The following is a 14,812-nucleotide window of genomic DNA, read 5'->3' as shown; positions in this document are numbered from 1 at the left end:
AAACTGTCTCGCTCTCGTAATGTCTGTCTGTCTTGCTCTCGTTCTGTCTCTCGTACCACTCTCGGTAACACTTTTACTTTTGCGCGCTACCTGTCTCACTCTTTTCCGGCCTCCAGCTTTTCCTGCTGGAGCCCGCCGCTTAAAGGTGGGGGGCGCGGACCGGCCATAGAGCCCATAGAGTTAAAGGTGGTGGACTGTAACCTGTAAAATCCATAGATTTAGGAGGTCCCCTAGTGGCCGTTAGCTTTAAAAATCCATAGATTAGCCGCACCGTTATATAAGCCGCAGCGTCGAAAAATGGGAAAAAAGGCGCGGCTTATAGTCCGAATATTACGGTACATTATATATCCGGGGTGTTTTTTGCAGTTTTTCGATTGTCCTTGTTAACTCGTGCTGTTCACAATTGTTTCTGGGCACTTTACAGCCGTCGTTCTGGTAGGACGTAATTTATTTTATAACTAACGTTGCTCGGCCATGACAGCACACGATGTGACATGTTTACATTTATTTTAATTTAATTGTTTTCATTTTTGTATTTACACTCTATACCCGGGATGTTCTTGCACTTTTGCAATGTTCTTGTTAATATTTGCTGTTCACAATTGTTACACTTACTAAGGAGGTTGTATCTGCATGATGTGGGTACTGAGACACCTTGAAGAAGGAGAGATGATTCAGGTAGGGAAGTTATTGCCAATTTAATTGGCAGATGGAGCTCAGGGGTGGGGAGGGAGGGGGGCTAGGGCATGGGAGGAGGTGGGAGGGAGTAGAGGATGGGAGGGAGAGGGCGGGAGAGGGTCGGGCATTTATTTTGATGGGGCTATAGGTTTCCATTTGTTTGAGGCAGCTGTTTCATTTACATTCTCTTTTGTCATCTTTATGTACACTGTTCTCTCCATTTTTTGTTGTGGATACTCTAGGGCTGTTCTTACACCTTCGATGCTGTACGTGGTGTCATGGCTAATGTAACTGGTACAGGGACTGGTGATGGACAGGCGGTGAGGATACTCTCTTTGAACACTGGTGGGTTGAATGCTTCGGGGAAACGCACAAAGATTATGGCACATCTTAAAAACCTGAAGGCGGATATAATGTTTATACAAGAGACACATCTATGTAAATCTGATCAGCGAAAGCTGAATAGGCCGTGGATTGGACAAATGTTTCATTCACAATTCAACCTAAAGACAAGGGGCACAGCCATTTTAGTTCGGAAAAAAGTAAATTTCACCCCTACTAATACAATTTTAGATCCAAATGGACGTTATGTCATCATTTCTGGTACACTCTATCAGAAGCCGGTCATCTTAGTTTCTGTGTATGCTCCCAATTGGGATGATCATCATTTTGTGAAGTCGCTATTCTCCACCATCCCCGATTTGAATTCCCACCTATTGATACTGGGAGGAGATATGAATTGTGTTATAGACCCAGCACTAGACAGATCTAGTTCCAGAACTGTGGCACCCTCTAAAACGGCACAAACTCTCTCTGCTTTTATGGACCACTATGGCTACGTCGACCCGTGGAGATTTTTACACCCCTCGGCTAGGCAATGCTCTTTCTTCTCCCATGCACATTGTTCATACTCTCGCATAGATTATTTTATTGTTGATAAAACATTTATTTCGTCGATTGTCTCTGTTCAGTACTCACCGATAACTGTATCAGATCATTCAACTTTGATCCTGGACCTTCACTTTGATCATAAGCCTAAGGAATTTAGATTCTGGCGTCTTGACCCTCTTTTACTTTCTGATGCAGCCTTTTGTGAGTGTATTTCGGAATCAATTGCATTCTTCTGTGAGACCAACCAAAATGAAGAGACCTCTGCGTCCCTACTCTGGGAAACCCTTAAAGCTTTTCTTAGGGGTAAGATCATCTCACATACGTCTCATGTTAGTAAACTTTGTAGAGTACGCCAAAGAGAATTGGAAGAATCTATCATTAATCTAGACAACCAACTCTTTTCCACTCAATCACCTGATCTATTTAAAGAACGGATGGGGCTCCAAACAGAACTTGAACTTCTCCTAACAAGAGAGGCTGAACGACGACTCCTACATTCACGAGGGTCTATATATGAACATGGTGATAAAGCTGGCCGTCTCCTGGCCCACCAACTAAAGGCTAGGGTTGCCTCGAACCAAATCACCCAGATTCGGGACGGGTTGGGCTCTCTCACTTCTGACCCGGGAGAGATTAATAACATCTTTAAAACCTACTACTCTTGTCTCTACACGTCTGAATCCCCTGATAACGAAGATCAGCTACATACATTTTTGGATAAATTAGATATGCCCAAGATTTCGACTAACGACCAACAGACACTCGATGCCAAACTGCAGCTCGCTGAGATTAAAGAGGCAATACAGTCCATGAACAGTGGCAAATCACTGGGACCTGACGGATACCCGGTAGAATTCTACAAAAAATTCTCAAATCAACTGTCCCCATTATTATTAGATATGTTTAATTCGTTGTACGACCAAGGCTCACTGCCGCCCACCCTTATGCAAGCCTCTATCTCTCTGATCTTTAAGAAGGGCAAGGACCCGTTGAGCTGTGCATCATATCGCCCGATCTCGCTCCTTTCTGTAGATGTGAAAGTACTTGCGAAGATTTTTGCTCGCCGGTTGGAATCTATTATACCCTCCATCATTTCGGAGGATCAGAAGGGATTCATAAGAGGGAGGCACTCCTTCACAAATGTCCGAAGACTTCTCAGCGTCATCCACAGCCCGCCTTCTCCTGCTGAACCGGAGGTTGTCATATCTCTTGATGCTGAGAAGGCCTTCGACAGGGTTGAGTGGGCCTATCTGTTTTCTGTCCTTCAACGGCTGGGCTTTGGTCCAGGCCTCATCTCCTGGGTTAGACTTCTGTACTCTTCTCCTCACTCCTCTGTATGTACGAACACCCAGCGCTCCAAATTCTTCCCTCTTTTCCGCGGGACAAGAGGGGTGTCCGCTCTCCCCACTACTATTTGCAATTGCTATCGAGCCGTTGTCGATTGCTCTAAAAGCAGAGACAGGAATTAAGGGGATTCAGAGAGGGGATATAGAACACATGGTCTCATTATATGCTGACGACCTTCTTCTGTATGTGCGCGATCCTATAGCTAGTAATCCACACATACTCTCACTTTTGACCACTTTTGGTTCATTTTCAGGATACAAATTAAACATCCAAAAGAGTGAATGTTTCCCTATCAACCAATTGGCTGCAGGATTGCCTCGGTTGTCGTTGCCTTTTAGAATATCCAACTCAGGGTTTAAATATCTGGGCATTGCAATCACGCAGTCTTTTAGTGTGCTACGGGAACAAAATCTTACTGTCCTGACGGCAACAGTCAAATCTGCCCAGATATCTATACATCTTCCAATGCCTACCTATTTTTTTGCCTAAATCTTTTTTCACTGCTATTGATAATATTATGTCCTCATTTATTTGGGCTGGTAAACATGCAACAGCTAGTAGACCATTACTGCAGAGGGACAGGTTCCTGGGTGGGCTTGGTTTACCTAACCTTATGGGTTACTACTGGGCTACAAACACACACAAGATCATGCTCTGGTTCACTTCACCCCAGAGTGACTGGTGTCTTGTGGAGGCCAACTCATGTTGATCCACGTCACTTCAAGCCCTCGCGTGTAGCACTCTGCCCCTTTCCCCCTCACAATTCACATCTAACCCGTTGTAATTGGCACTTTAAAGATCTGGGCAGAAGTTAGACGTGACTTTGGTTGGCTTACTCTTCCTCAAGCAACTCCTGTCTGTAACAACCATCTATTTTTACCAGCCACAATTGACCCCCGATTTTCTCACTTGGAGAGGGAAGGCCTCCACTGCATATGGGAGTTATACATTGATAGAATGTTTGCCAGTTTCGACCAACTACGGGTTGCCTTTAATCTAAGAGGATCTGATTTCTTTAGATACTTTCAACTAAGGGATTTTGATAAGACCCACTCTCCACAATTCCCCCAATCCCTGCCTCCCAGTGGAGTGGATCTTGTACTTAGAGCAAGAACTTTGTCTAGGCGCCATGTCTCTTATTTTTATGAACTTTTTTCTGCGGTTGATCAATCTGCCATTAACAAGATTAGAACTAATTGGGAAAAGGAACTACAGTTCACCTTCTCTGATGACTTTTTGAAGGAGGCCCTGAGAGCCGTTAACTCATCCTCCAGTTGCGCTAGACTCAGCCTAATACAGTTTAAAGTTCTCCATAGACTACATTATAGCAAGGCTAAGCTCTCCAAGATTTATCCAGATAGATTAGATGACCGGTGTGATAGATGCTCCAAGGCCCCCTGCGACCTGACTCACATGTTCTGGTCATGCCCTAAATTATCTAGCTTCTGGCAATCTTTCTTCGAGTATATTTCTGAAATTGTAGGTCTAAAAATCTCTCCATCCCCTCATGTAGCTATTTTCGGTAGGACCCCAGATGAAATCAACTTTACAAACACTCAAACCAATGTCTTTACCGCCTTGATTGCTCGTAGGAAAATCCTTCTTTTGTGGAAATCTCCTTTACCTCCCTCTTTTAAAATGTGGCTGAGTGATACTATGTCTCTTCTAAAGTTGGAAAAAATTAAGTTTACTCTCCGGGGTTCCTCGGATAAGTTTTACGCTCATTGGAGGCCACTGATCAGCTATGTAGACCGTCTTCCCCCTGATATGGTGTCGCTGTAGGGATTCTCCCTTTATTTATCCATCTATAATTCTGATATGATTACTCCCCTCTCCGCCACACATGCAGCTCGTGTGACAACCCTGAATATGTGTTTGTATGTATGTATGTATGTATGTATGTATGTATGTATGTATGTATGTATGTATGTATGTATGTATGTATGTGCATGTATATTATTGTATCTATAATTTTATATTGTATTGATGTACTGTTGCCTCAGTGCTCCGGGAGAGGGGTGGTTGGGATGGGATGGGATGGGTTGGGATGGGGCGGGGTTAAGGGAAAGTGAGTAAGGGTTCTTTTGTGCGAAAAAAAAATGAAAATGCCTTAATTGCTGTAATTAAATGTTACACTTTTGTCTTACATGTGAATACAAATATTTTGAAAAAAAAAAAAAAAGAATAAACACGAGTTACATTTCCTTTCAAATAAAGTGCGCGAGGGCTGCAAATGGTTAGGCTCCTCAGAAAGTTGAGGGTTTGGTGCCTCGCTTAGGGGCACCTCAGCAGTGCCGAGGAGCAAACCTGGCATCATTACCAGTCCATATTTACAGTTTCTTGCCGAATACGGTTGATGATCCTTTAAAGATGCTTTTGAACATGGGTGGTTTTCAGAGAGTGATTATATTGTTATGTTGGGGGGGTTATATATGTATACATTTACGTGTATTAGTGTACGTTTGTTGTGTTGACACTAAGCTAGTTGAGGACACGTGTGTGTTGTGGTGTTAACTGTCAGGTGCACCAGGCGAAGGACAGGCTGCGGAGCTGTGAGGCTCAGAGGGAGCTGACGGCACTGAGGCGGACACTGGAGCTTGTGGAGGAGGAGAAGAGGGAGCACAGTGAGAAATGCTCCAAGGCTGAAGTAGAGGTCAAGGATCTGCGCTCTACAGGTGAATGCCTATTTGGAAGTGTAAGGACGGGATGCACTGTGGGGCGTTACACTGTAGATTTAGAGGACAAGGCAGAATAGAGAGTGAAGAGGGAGCTCAGTGTGTGGGCGCAGTTCAGTTAGAGAATGACCATGAAGGAAGAGCAGCAGTTGTTCTTCACAGTTTCCTTTTCTCTTCTCGGGGCTGCCGCTGTGTTTCCAGTCGAGGAGCTCCAGAAGAAGCTGCAGGCTGCTACCAACCCCCACCCAGCTCCACCCCCACCCCCACCACCTTCTCCTGCCCCAGCTCCAACCTCTAACCCACTCAGGTTTGATCCCCATCAGCTCTGAGCATCATCAGTCAGGGACATCCTGTTTACTTTGAGGCATTGTTTGATGCACCTTTCGTACAATGAAAGCATGTATAGAGTAGTGTGATAGCAGCCAGGTAACAGTAGTAAGAGTGGACGTTTATATAGCAGTTATGAACAGATGTGTTACAGTAGTTGAATGTTCTAACTTAGAGATAGATCCAGTAATAATAACAATTATAAACGGTGTACATACCCTGCCCGTCCAAAAAAAGGTCACCACCTGGATTTAACTGAGCCAATCTGGAAAAGCCTTCCATTGGATAATTACTGCAGAGATTCATATGTTTCAGCTGGCAACAAGTTATTTAACCCCAGCTGATGTGGTGTTTGGCTTCTCATTTCTTAAACATCCATGTCGGAAGACAAGGACATTAATCGGTAACAAAAAGATCAAATGATTGGCCTACATCAAGCAAAGAAAGCAACTAAGGAGATTGGTGAAACTACTCAAATCAGGGAAAGAACTGTCCAACGCATTATTTAAAACCAAATAAATGGATCCAGATTCATCCTGTTCCAGAGTGATGAGTGCATCAGGGTAAGAAGAGAGGCTTAGTGCCTACCGTACTGTGGGGGCAGGCTATGATCTGGGGGTGCTGCAGTTGGTCAGGTCTAGGTTTAGCAACGTTATTCTCCCAACTAATGAGGTCAGCTGACTTCCTCAATATACTGAATGACCAGGTCTAACATCAATGGAGTTCTTCCTCCCTGATGGCACGGACATATTCCAAGAGGACAATGCCAGGAGGGCTCACATAGTGAATGAGGGGTTCAGGGAGCAGGAGCCCTCCCTTCCTCACATGGACTGGCCCCCACAGAGTCCACACCTCAGCCCTGTGGAGAATATTTGGGATGTGCTGGAGAAGACTTTGCGCAGCGGTGTACCTCTCCCATCATCAATAAAAGATCTTGGCAGAAAATGAATGCAACTCTGGACAGAAATACATGTTGTGACATTGCAGAAGCTTATCGGAATGATGACACGGCGACGGCTTGCCATGCTCAAAGCTGAAGGCGCCAAGGCGGTCCAACGAAATATTAGTGGGCAACTTCTCTTTTGGACGGGCAGTGTATGTATATATATATATATATATATATATATATATATATATATATATATATATATAGATATATGTATCTATATATATATATATTACACAAAAGTGATATTGCACAACAGAGCTGTTATAGTCTTTGTTGTTATATGTGTAATGTAGATCTGTAAAATCTGAATATTTAATGGTGACCTGTGTTGTGTGTGAAAACTAGAGCTATATAATATTGTTATGATTAAAACCTGGAGGCCCTACAAGAACATTGGTTCATCAAAATCAATACCTCTTAGCAATTTTGGGATCCTGGAAAGCGTCTTGCTAAATAACAACCCTAACCGTTGGTGTCTTTCCTGCAGTTCTCTGCTGTTGTTGATCCGAAAGGGGAAAGACATCAGCACTGACATCCCACTGGTGGGCCAGGACTCTGCTATGACACCAGGTACACCAGGACAGGGACTTTGCTTCTTTGTGTAAGCATGGTGTGTCAGGGCATGTTTTTATGTATAATATTTTATGTATAAGATGCATTGGAATACATCTAACCAGTTAAGACTAAGTCAACTAGAGATGTTCTTTACGGCATCATGGTTCAAACTGTGTTTTGATCTTTCCTTTCTCTGTGTATATGTTCATTTTGTATGTTATTCTCCTGGGGGCTGCTTTCTCTCATGCGTGTCAGTGTAGGACAGCTGGTCTTCAATCCTGTTTCAATCAGATTTCCTCCTTTTCAACCTGTCCTTTGCAAATCAAAGCGAATTTTGTGCATAAAGACAAAAGTTGAAGCAGTGGTGCATGGTAAATCAAACATAAGACTTGATCATTTGCCTATAAGGTCAACGTGACACATTTTTCAATTTGTGCAAACAAAAGGGAAGCCTTGACTTCCGTGCGTACGTAGGAGCGGGTAGGACATGCATGTGAACTGAACAGCTTCACAGTCTTCATTTTGTGACAGGAATATATGAGGCCTCAGTTGGGTGCTCCACGCAGGGGTTTGTTGGAACTACACACAGGGCTGAATAGATGCCACCCAAGGATCTTCTACTCCGACACCTGAATAATAGGCTCTTTGGAGGAAAATATTTTACTATCAGTTTATTATTATTATTATTTTTGTGTGACATTTTAAAGACATCTTACTGACAATACTTCCACTGTGTATGCCATTGAATTTTCTGCACTGGAAAATTAAATATGAACATTCTTTGCCAATGCGTTATGGCAGAAAAATATGTTTTGTCCACATCTTTTGTGAACTGGAGAAAGCCTCCTCTCAGAACTTTTGGATGAGAAATTGCTGAATATTGCTTTTACGCAGGGGTTTGAATTGAATTCCTGAGTAGTTTAGATAACCTCATGAACTACAAATGCTCTGAACTCCACAGATGTACTTTGAGCTCTACGGAATGTTTGTGCACGGCAGTGATTATTATAACTTCTATAAGTACAGCCAAATCAACCCCTAAAGGGGAAAAGCTGTGGATTTGGCCAAAGAAACTTAATTGATCCTGGCCCCAGAGGTTTGATTCTTTTTCAAGTTTTTAAATTCAAATAAGCTATTTTACAAGAGCAGTGCTAATAACGGCTGTACATTACATAGAGCCCTCACAATAATTTCAACTCAATTGGGTTCGTGGCACTGAGGCAGACTGCTGTTGAGTTTTTGAGAAGCCGTTAATAAGAACAACTAAGGACACGTGTTTCTTTCCTGCTTCTCTTTTATTCCAAGACGTGGATGTCAGGCAGCAGGTCGTGGAGGAAATGATGCACAGGATCAAGAGAGGCATTCAACTTCGACCTGTCAGCCAATCACCCGTTTGTGACATTAAGAGCCAGTTCAGGAAAGCTTTTAACCTTCAGTCTGAGGCCAGGAAACTGTCAGTGAGGGCAAACAACACTGCAGCGCTGTGTTCTCGCATTTCTCATGAACACACCCCCGCACAGGTGATGACTGTTCTGAATATTCCACTCCACTAATTCTATTCAATTAAAAAAAAGACATAGATGTAATGTTTCTTTGAACGTATGTAAAGTAGTCCTAAACTATGATCGGGTGTGCCGAGTCCCCCCCCCCCCCGTCCTTTGACAGGAACACAGCAGAAAAGTCCAGCACACACAGCAGAGACTTCTCACAGTGAATACTGAGCATTAAGTCAGAATGAAGACATCAAAATGGGGAGTCGTTAAAGAAAGTGCATGTGTGTGATGTGTTTTCCTCCTTGTTCAAATCTGCAGACTAAAGCTAACTTCCATCCATCAGTGTGTGGGATTATTTAAGAGCTGCTTGTTTTGATAAAACATGACATAATGGCCAAGACATATTTTAGTCGGCATGTTCCTCCGCCACAACAACTCCGCCAAATTAGATAGCATTAGGACCCGCTCCACCAGGTAATTATAAATAATGAGGATGGGAAAATTGACGTGACTCAAGATGATTGTGTTGTGCTTCTTGTAGAAAGCATACATCGTGGTGCTTGCCTACAGTGTCTCGGCTCTGTGGTAAGAGGTGCCATTTAGCCTCTAAGTGCTGAATGAGGAAAAATAAGTATAATGTGTCAGACTGCTGTTTATTTACTAAACCAATCTTTTCCCTCCTATTTTCCTTTTATCAGAGGGAGAGGCTGCCCTCTAATTCTGCCATCCAGGAACTTAAAGGAATAATGGTAATGGGCCTTTAAAACAATCCAATGTCCTCACAGAGCACATGTAACTGCTGGAACTGTGACTGTGTTCACACCTGAATTTAAAGTTGTATTTGATGTTAAAAAAAATAATATTTAAACTAAGAGAAAGTGCTACTGCAACATTTATTGAGCTGCAGTCTATATTTACATACACTACAAAAAGAAAATAAGTAGAACTGCAGTCAGACAGATATCTGTAAACACTACCAGATCTTTGGACATGATTGTAAGCTGTCACGGTACCTGTGCAGCTCTAGTTGCTGAACTGTCTCTCTGTCTGTGTGTGTTTTTGTTGAAACTGTCAAGGAGAATTTCGGTAGATTCATCCCTCAAGCCAAGGCGATGCCTCCGTCAGCCGGAGGTGATGAGCAGCTGCAGAGGATCCTGCTGAGGCGGAGGGGCGCGCTGGAGCCCTGAACACACCATGGTGAGTCCTCTCCTCACTGTCCGACAGCATTCTGATCCTGGGGGGGGTTTCCTCATTTGCCCAAAGAAAGACATCCTCTACAGAACATGAACCACTGTTGTGTTTCACAGAATGTTAAACTTCTGTCAGAATTCTCTCAAAGGTTTTGGCCTTTGTTGAAAAGGTACTTTTCATGTTATTTTGTGGATTTGTTTGCCAGCGGTTGGAGCAGAGCGCTCTGCTCCTGCTTTCTAAAGGTCACACCACACTTCGTCAGAAAGCAACTGACAAATAGGATTAAATATGTTTGAATCAAATCAAATACAGAAGAGGAATGAAATAATATAACGGTATGTTTCAGGGAAATTAAAAAGCAAACAAGGAATCAGTATGACCACAGTCTGTTTGAGAATAATTGAAACAATACACTGTTAAATATGACATCTGCAATGCGTGTAGGTGTTGCTCCTGTGCGGTGGGTCATAGATGGTGGACCACCTTTTATTAGGGTTAACTGTTGGAAGAGAGCTTGATTTTTATCATTTCAAAATAAATCTCAAATAGACAACATTCCTCAGGACAAAAGCAGTTTCACTTCCTCTGCCGTACAAAGGGTTTTTCGAAATGTTGTAGGAAATGTTCAATTAAAAATAAGCGAATCAATGAGATTTGCTAGAATAAAGACAACATTACAAGGTCATTCACTATATCTGCACAGAGACTGGCCATAGGGCCTTCCATATCTGATTTGTGCACCATTTTTCATGAAAACATAAAAAAAAGTAATATTTATTTGAATAAAGAAACCATGACACACATCCAGCCGTTCATAAAGCCTTCTCTTTCCTTCTCTGTAACGTGTTCTGCATTGTTCCCCTGTTGGAGCCATGTGTTACTTCTTCAGAGTTCCAGCTGTCTTCCAGTGTCAGGAAGAAGTGTTTCAGTGTGTGTGTGTGTGTGTGTGTGTGTGCGTGTGTGCGTGCAGGTCTCTCCCCTGCTGTGTGACAGAGCCAGGCTGAGCTCGACATCGACATGAGCTTCCACATATCATCATATGACCCAAAATCAATGTCTCTAATTTAATTGTATTGTGTATGCATAAAATATATTAAATATTCATTTCAGACATTATAAGCAGGCGTCAGTAACAGTGGGAGGCCCCGAGTGCATCTCAGAAAGAGTAGTCACAAGGTTATGAATCAACACAGAGGTCAGAGCCTCTGAAGAGTGTGTCTCAAACCCCTCATGATGGACTCTAAATGAGACCATCATTAACTAACTAAATGAACATCACTCTGCATTGAAGATACCAGAAACTCAGCAGGAAAATGTTTATTAAGGTTAGAAGTGAGAAAAACGATAATGTTTTCATAGACTTCTATACAATGTGTGTTCTTTAAACCAATGGAGTCGCCCCTGGATATGAGAGAGAATTGAGGTTTAAGGCTTCACTTTTCAGACCCGGAGGTTTCCCCCCTCTTTACAGATGACAGGAAATATGCGTTCTTGGTTAAATACTGAAAATATCAACAGTGAATTAATTCCATTAACATTTATACATTTATATAAATCTACAATATCTCCCTTACCTAACCCACAAAGCCTTTTTGCCTCAGCAGTACTCAGTCAGTGTGAAAGTCCTGAACGTTGTAGATCCCCCCGACCCCTCCTTGTTCGTTTCCTTCACTCACAAACTTGTTTGTGACTTTTCAGAACAAAGTCCAGGCAGCAGCTTCCCCTCAAAATGCATTTGGCCAAAACAAATGGTAATATATAAGAAGATGTATTTCTGGGAGACAGGACTGGAATCAGCTATTTCTAACTGCTCTGTAATATGCATGTCTAATAAACTTAAGTTTGTCATTTATTGTATTTCATTTCATTTGAATGCTTTTCTGTAACAAACACATTTCCTATCTGGTTTACTGTACTGCATTCTCCCTGCGAGGTATTAACCCTACAATCTGATATTTACTAGTTTTAGACAATAGATTATGTTGTAGTCATGTGAGGACAATAATAATAAAGGGATCATTAAATAACACGTATTTGAATGAGTCCTGAGATGTAAAAAGCTTCCCTCTCTGTTTTGTAACAGTGTCCCTCTGTCAGAGCCGTGCCCTTTGACGATCACAATGACTGTGCTGCTGATTAAACACAATGGTGGGCTGCTGCCGTGGGGCTTTGTTTTTCCTCGACACCTGCCCAAATTTCCCAGACACTTCCTTGAGAGCGGGATTGAAACATGAGAGCTGTGAGCTGCAGGCGATGTCCGTCACCTTTTGTGTGCTGCTGTTAATTAAAGCTCAGGCTTGGTTTAGCACTGAGGTGCAATTTCAAGCTCCAATCCCCCTAACAGAGGGCTGAGGAAATGTCATTGTGGCTCTTCTCTAACTAGATTCCCCAGCAGCAAGCTTCAAACACTCCCATGTCCATTCATCCCTGTGTGCAGGAAGGACACTGGCATTTTATTTTACTGCACATTTAGTGTAGCTGGAAACAGGAAGGATTGTATAAACTCGTCAGTCGTGCAGAGTATTTTTGGCTGTTTTTCTCACCACCCAAGCAGCTTGTGAAGAATCTTGGGTATCTTGTTGGAGGACGGCGTGTGCGAGTGGTCGCCTGCTTGAGTAGGAGTAGAATGAAAAAAGAGAAGGCCTTTGCATTGATTTACATCCTGCCTCCTCATATCCTCCATATCTAATGAGCCTCTTCTCGTGTAGGCCGTCCTGGCACAACTCAATAGTTTGCCAACATGCAATACAGTCTTTGATTCTGTTGTCTCGGTCTTCCTTCCCTCAGCAGAGACAAAGTTAATGACCGGCTCGATTCCTTCCTCCGCCATCTGCTCCGCGCTGGCTCCCTGATGGTGATTGATGGACGTACACACTCGCCGCTCGAGGCAAAACATGCAATTATACAAACCACGCTGTGTCCTTTTCTTCTCCCACAGCCCGTTCTCAGTCTGCGTCTCTTCCCTCGTCATCGGCCGATACAATATAATGTTTGGTTGTTTTTGTATTCTTGTCCCTTCAGGGACCAGCAATTAGGGAGGTCTTTTTAGTGTGTCTGGGAAACACTTCATCTGACCTATTTTGTTAGTAATTTCATTTATTTTCCCAAACATTGTAATTGCCTGCTGTGTGTCCGGCCTCAGTCTGCTTCCTCTCACTGATTACAGGTTGTCAGTTACACAAACACCGAGGCTGCACCGCCAGCAAACCAAGAAACCAAAGAATCATAAAAAAAGAATTATCATTTTGTGACCATTTGCTATTTATTTAATTTTATAAATGAAGAAATTTTATAACCAGAAATAAGCTATGATTAGAGTTCCCTATAAAAGCCTGAAGACACAAAATAAAAATAAAATGTATAGCGATTCATAAATAAAGTTAAATGAAGCAGGCCTATTTAGTAACAGCTACATTCTGTGCGTTTAATAGAAAATAAATCAGAGAGAACTCAATGGACATGGCCGTTGATGTGTTTGTGTGTTAAAGTACAGAGCTGTCATGGCCAATCGAACACAAAAGTATTCATTAAAAACTATTTTGTCTCTTGAAACAATTTATCAGTTGAGTTTTCTGTAATCATGTCATCAAACTGTGAAATGAGATGAAGGTTATTTTTGTATTAATTCCTTTGTTTTACAATGATCTTTTGTCAATATAGAAGGCACGTGAAATCGTGAATGTGTATGATTGTTGAGCCTGCCTTTTACATTTGGGGCGATTCAAATATTTTCATTCAGTGGAGAGTTTCATGTTATTATGGATTAAATTAAACATGTGGAAACGTGTTGAGCATCGAGATGCTTACAGAAAAGGAGAGCAGGTAAACTGATTTCTACGTAACATGACTATTTCGGCTGAACATGATTGATGTGGATAATTGGACCTCTGCTATTATTTAAATAAAACAGAGGAGGAGTGAGTTGTTGACCTGGTCACAACCTGCTGACACTTACCGACTGAGGGGGGGTCCCAGTTAAACAACACTCTCTTTCAAAGGGGCAGTGTGCCGTCAATCACTCATCTTTACTGTATACTGTGGGCCATAATTCATCAGATATTTTTACTTGACACAAATACAAATTTGAAACTTAAATGTGTCTTTTTTGAAAATGAATTCTCTACACTATAAAAAGTGCTTGATATAGTGGTGTGATGAAATAATGACCTTCACAGTAGATCTGTTCTGTTTCATTGTGGTGGTTTCAATATGGTTTGTATATAGCTGAAGTAGCGACAAGATGTCTAGGGGTTGAACAAAATGTTTTTATTCAAGGTTATGTTTACCCACTTAGCCTCTCTCTGAATAGCTTCATATTGATTTTGTTACCACAGATTCTAAATAAACCAGGCTGTTAACACTAGAACAATGCACTTAGTTTATAATCAACTCTGCACGCTCTACAGGTGAAATCCTGACATGAAGTCAAATTATTGATTGAAATTATGATTAAATTATGAAACATAAGATGGCCTCAGTGACAGGTATTTTGAATCAGTCATGCACAACCGAAGCTGTGAGCAGTGTCAGTATTCAGCACTGCTCTCTCACGGAACAGTGGGGGGGGGGGGGGGTGCTTCTCCTTGGAGGCTGTGGGCGACACAGAATAAGGGATGAAGGGACAAAGCTGGACCTCGGATGCTTCAGATCGCTGAAACGCACTGATGCACTGCAGGCTTCAGCATGGAGCATCAACACAATATTAA

General features: G+C 42.3%; 3 protein-coding genes across 9 annotated transcripts in view; 2 read left to right on the top strand and 1 right to left on the bottom strand.

The window, feature by feature from the left end:
- shtn1 (shootin 1) overlaps positions 1 to 11,954 on the top strand; it is an 82,953-nt gene extending 70,999 nt beyond the window's left edge. The window contains exons 9-15 of the mRNA XM_079686864.1: positions 5,438 to 5,591; positions 5,793 to 5,898; positions 7,355 to 7,437; positions 8,728 to 8,942; positions 9,614 to 9,664; positions 9,992 to 10,112; positions 11,077 to 11,954. Of these exons, the coding sequence (XP_079542990.1) occupies positions 5,438 to 5,591; positions 5,793 to 5,898; positions 7,355 to 7,437; positions 8,728 to 8,942; positions 9,614 to 9,664; positions 9,992 to 10,102 (720 nt within the window). The 3' untranslated portion in view covers positions 10,103 to 10,112; positions 11,077 to 11,954. The remainder of the gene's footprint in view (positions 1 to 5,437; positions 5,592 to 5,792; positions 5,899 to 7,354; positions 7,438 to 8,727; positions 8,943 to 9,613; positions 9,665 to 9,991; positions 10,113 to 11,076) is intronic.
- Positions 1 to 14,812, top strand: part of hspa12a (heat shock protein 12A) — a 189,493-nt gene that overhangs the window by 5,463 nt on the left and 169,218 nt on the right. The window lies entirely within an intron of this gene.
- The window catches only part of eno4 (enolase 4), a gene marked incomplete at its 3' end in the record, with an annotated part of 63,482 nt that continues 63,274 nt past the window's right edge, over positions 14,605 to 14,812 (bottom strand). The window contains exon 12 of the mRNA XM_079689926.1: positions 14,605 to 14,782. Coding sequence (XP_079546052.1) covers positions 14,605 to 14,782 — 178 coding nt within the window. The remainder of the gene's footprint in view (positions 14,783 to 14,812) is intronic.

Source organism: Notothenia rossii, assembly GCF_949606895.1.
Source record: "Notothenia rossii genome assembly, chromosome: 6".
Lineage (NCBI taxonomy): Eukaryota > Metazoa > Chordata > Actinopteri > Perciformes > Nototheniidae > Notothenia > Notothenia rossii.
This window is presented reverse-complemented; position numbering and strand designations above follow the sequence as displayed.